This window comes from Brassica napus, unplaced genomic scaffold, assembly GCF_020379485.1.
Source record: "Brassica napus cultivar Da-Ae unplaced genomic scaffold, Da-Ae ScsIHWf_2556;HRSCAF=3303, whole genome shotgun sequence".
Lineage (NCBI taxonomy): Eukaryota > Viridiplantae > Streptophyta > Magnoliopsida > Brassicales > Brassicaceae > Brassica > Brassica napus.
This window is the reverse complement of record NW_026015872.1, coordinates 32,443-35,917: the sequence shown is the minus strand read 5'-3', so window position 1 is coordinate 35,917 and position 3,475 is coordinate 32,443. Positions and strand designations below refer to the sequence as shown.

Here is a 3,475-nt window from a genome sequence, read left to right as displayed (position 1 = left end):
TTCTCTTCTGGTACATTTCTATCCAAATGTACCATCCTCTGCTCTGTATTTCTATCATCATATTTCTTCAGAACCTTTTGCCCTTGAACCACTCCAACCCACGAGTTCTTCGATCCCTCTTTTGAATACCTCCAGATTTGAAAACCACCTGCGTTTTCTCCTTAACCCCATTCTCAATCACCTTCTCCGGAGAGATCCCCCGATTTGCTACCCCCAGATTCGAGATCGTCGGTGATTTCTCCGTAGATCCATCGTCCACCGAAACCCCTTCTACACAAACCTTCATCGATCCATCCAAAACTCGCGTCTCCCCCAAAGATGTGCTTCCTCTCGTCGGAGAGATCAGAACATCCGGCGGATCCGCCGTACTCATGCCTTCGTCGTGCGTCATGACCGGGATATGGAAGGAGAACAAGCGAAGGGAATCCTCTCCGATCTCGAAACTTCAATCCTTAAAGACAAAACAAAGTTTAAATCAATTATGAGCTAATAATTGTTGTACATAAAAGCCTAAATTATCTAAGATTAAAAGTACAAAGATTATAATTAAAGTTTAATTAACTTATATTCGTCGTTTTCATCATGTATGATTCCAATAATAAAACTATAACAAATAATGAGTTATTCTTTTTTTACTTTTACTTTATTATATAAACATAAAATTACAGCACAATTTAATAGAATAGTAAAGTTACAACCAATTGTGAGCTCTTGCCATTCTAAATTTGTCAGACAAAAATACATTAAAAATTTAAATCTACTAATTTATGTTTTTGTAATTGGTAGAAATATATATATAACAGATATTAAAATATAAATAAACAAATCTCAATTTAATTAAATTTTATTTGAAAACCCCGGGAAATTGAGTCATTAAATATAAGAAGAACTAAATTTGTTAAAATCTAAATACAACATACATATATTCACAAAATTTAAAGCAAAAAAAAAAACATATATACAAATATATTTATTTTCTAACTTTTCTCTTTCTCAGAAACTGATGAAAGTTTACAGTTATATTGCATGCTTGCAATATCTAACGTTCCCTAAATTCCAAATGGCCTTTCATAAATTGGAGAAGCATGAAATAGTTTAACACGTTGAAAAACTTGAAAGTTCTTTGTGTGATGCTTTTTGTCTGCTTTTTTTGGGCAAAGATGTATAGGCCGAGCAATTAAAATTGAACAACAGAGCGATTTGAAGTTTACAAATGGGTTGAAGACCAGGACTTGAACAAGATTAAGATATTGGAAATGTATTTGACAGCTTATGACCATGATTACTTTTACTGTCCAAAATGAATTTTTCTCCGTAACTGAAATTACTACTATATAGGAACATTATTTCAAAGGTGTGATAGAGATGACATGACAAAATTATGAACGAAGTTTTCACCATACACTAATAACCTTATGACTACATTTCGAGTAGAGTTAGGAAAAAAAATTATTCATATGGGATAAAACGGTCAAGGATTAATGAAAACAAAACAAATTTTGTAGAGAAAAATTAATGTGTATATATACAAAAAAAGTAAACATAATAACAAATAACTACTATAGAAACATAAATAATAAAATCTAACAAAAAATATATACATTTTGGAACAACCTAACATCTCTATTCAGGGAGCTGCAAAGCATAAGTAACCGGAAATATAAATTTATTGTGGTTACAAGCATTATTCCCAGAATATACAAGGATAGAAACAGATACAAATTTAAATGTTAATACATATTGATTAATAGGCCACATGTTGTTTCTTGACCAGTGGATGTAATCGTTTAAGAGTAACCTTAATTTGTACTATATATATATATATCAGTACATTAATCCAATAAAACCATTTGAAAATTTAAAAGAGACAAATTAATCGAGATTACAACTACCTACTAAGTAGAAATCTCATGTTTTCATAGGCAACAAAAAAAATTAACGAAATAAATTGGGAAGCGTGTTTTTATCTGTTTTTGTCCGATTTTATTCTATTTAACGTGTTATGGAACTTATAAAGGATACAAATAGTTGTACGACCATAGTAATTCATGTTCCATGTAATCTGTTACATTGATTTGAAATCAATAAAATGATGATGTTATAAAAAAGATTGAAGAAATTTTATACTATTAGAAAAATAATTTGAGATGAAAATTAATGGAAAACAATTTCACAAGTTTTCTGGAAAATTTATGTTTTAATAACGTTAACTCAGATTCAATACATGAGTTAGAGTTACACCTTCTATCTATCGTTCAGCTCAGAAGAAGTTAGAACACAATAATCGAGGAAACACTAACGGACAACTTCCAGCATCATCCAAACTATTTTTCTATTTTAAACTCGGTTTTGGTATTTTGGCAAACTAATAAAAATAATCTAATTACAAAAATGCTAAAAATATACGAAACACTAAAAAAAAAAAAAAAAAAAACCATGTCTCCCCTCATATACTATATTTTACATAGTACATAGTTTATGTACATATGAAAATTCTGCAATATTCTATAATTAAATAACAAAACTAATTGTAAAATTTTAAAAGCAATTATCCGCGCGAAGCGGGGAAGACGATCTAGTAATATATAGAAGGATATCAACATGCTAACTTTAATACAAACAATATAATTAATTAAGATTTATAGTTAGCTTTCACCATTAGGTCCTATAAATAAAGCACCAATTCACCAACCTTTGTATTCATTCATCATTTCCCTCTCTATCTTTTGGAATACTCTGCAACTATGTCGAAGAAGATCACCCTCAAGAGCTCCGACGGCATATCTTTCCAGGTCGATGAAGCCGTTGCGCTCATGTCTCCGAGAATCAAGCGCATGATCGAAGACGACCGCACCGGTAATGGAATCACTATTCCAAACGTGAACAGTGCAGCCCTCGCAAAGGTTATCGAGTACTGCAAGAAGCACGTCGAAGCCAACGCTGATGACACTGAGCTCAAGGCTTGGGACTTAGATTTCGCCAGAGCTCTCGAGGGCCTCGACAAGGATGCTTTCTTCGCTGTCGCCTCTGTAAGTCACTCGTTCACTTTCCCTTTGTGTTCTTAGCCAATTAGGGTTTTAGAATGTTGCTTCTGAGTAAAGATTGAGTCTTTTGATGATATTTTGCAGGCTGCACATTTTCTGAACATCGGTGGACTTTTTGACCTAACGTGCAAGACTGTGGCCGAAATGGTGAGAGGCAAGACTGTAGATCAGATTCGCGATATCTTCCACATCAAGAACGACTATACAGATGCGGAAGAAGCTAAGATGCGCAAGGAGAATGCATGGGCCTTTGAGTGACTTGAAGTTGTGCTGTGTTGTTTCTTTTCTCTTTTGGTTTGAATAATTAAGTGTGTAACAAACCTTATTTATCCTTTATTATATGGTTTAATAAAAACATATTATATATCAGCTTTGCTTGTTACAACGAACGGACTTCTTTAAGTGTAGATGTAGAAGATGAAAAGATCACT

The 3,475-nt window shown here is 32.7% G+C and overlaps 1 protein-coding gene across 1 annotated transcript; it reads left to right on the top strand.

Moving 5' to 3' along the window:
• The first annotated feature begins 1,158 nt into the window (after positions 1-1,158).
• On the top strand, positions 1,159-3,475 carry LOC106410052 (SKP1-like protein 4). The gene is made up of 2 exons (XM_013850558.3): positions 1,159-3,029; positions 3,129-3,475. Exons 1-2 carry the CDS (start codon positions 2,745-2,747, stop codon positions 3,300-3,302), a joined length of 459 nt encoding a protein of 152 aa, XP_013706012.1. The 5' UTR covers positions 1,159-2,744; the 3' UTR covers positions 3,303-3,475.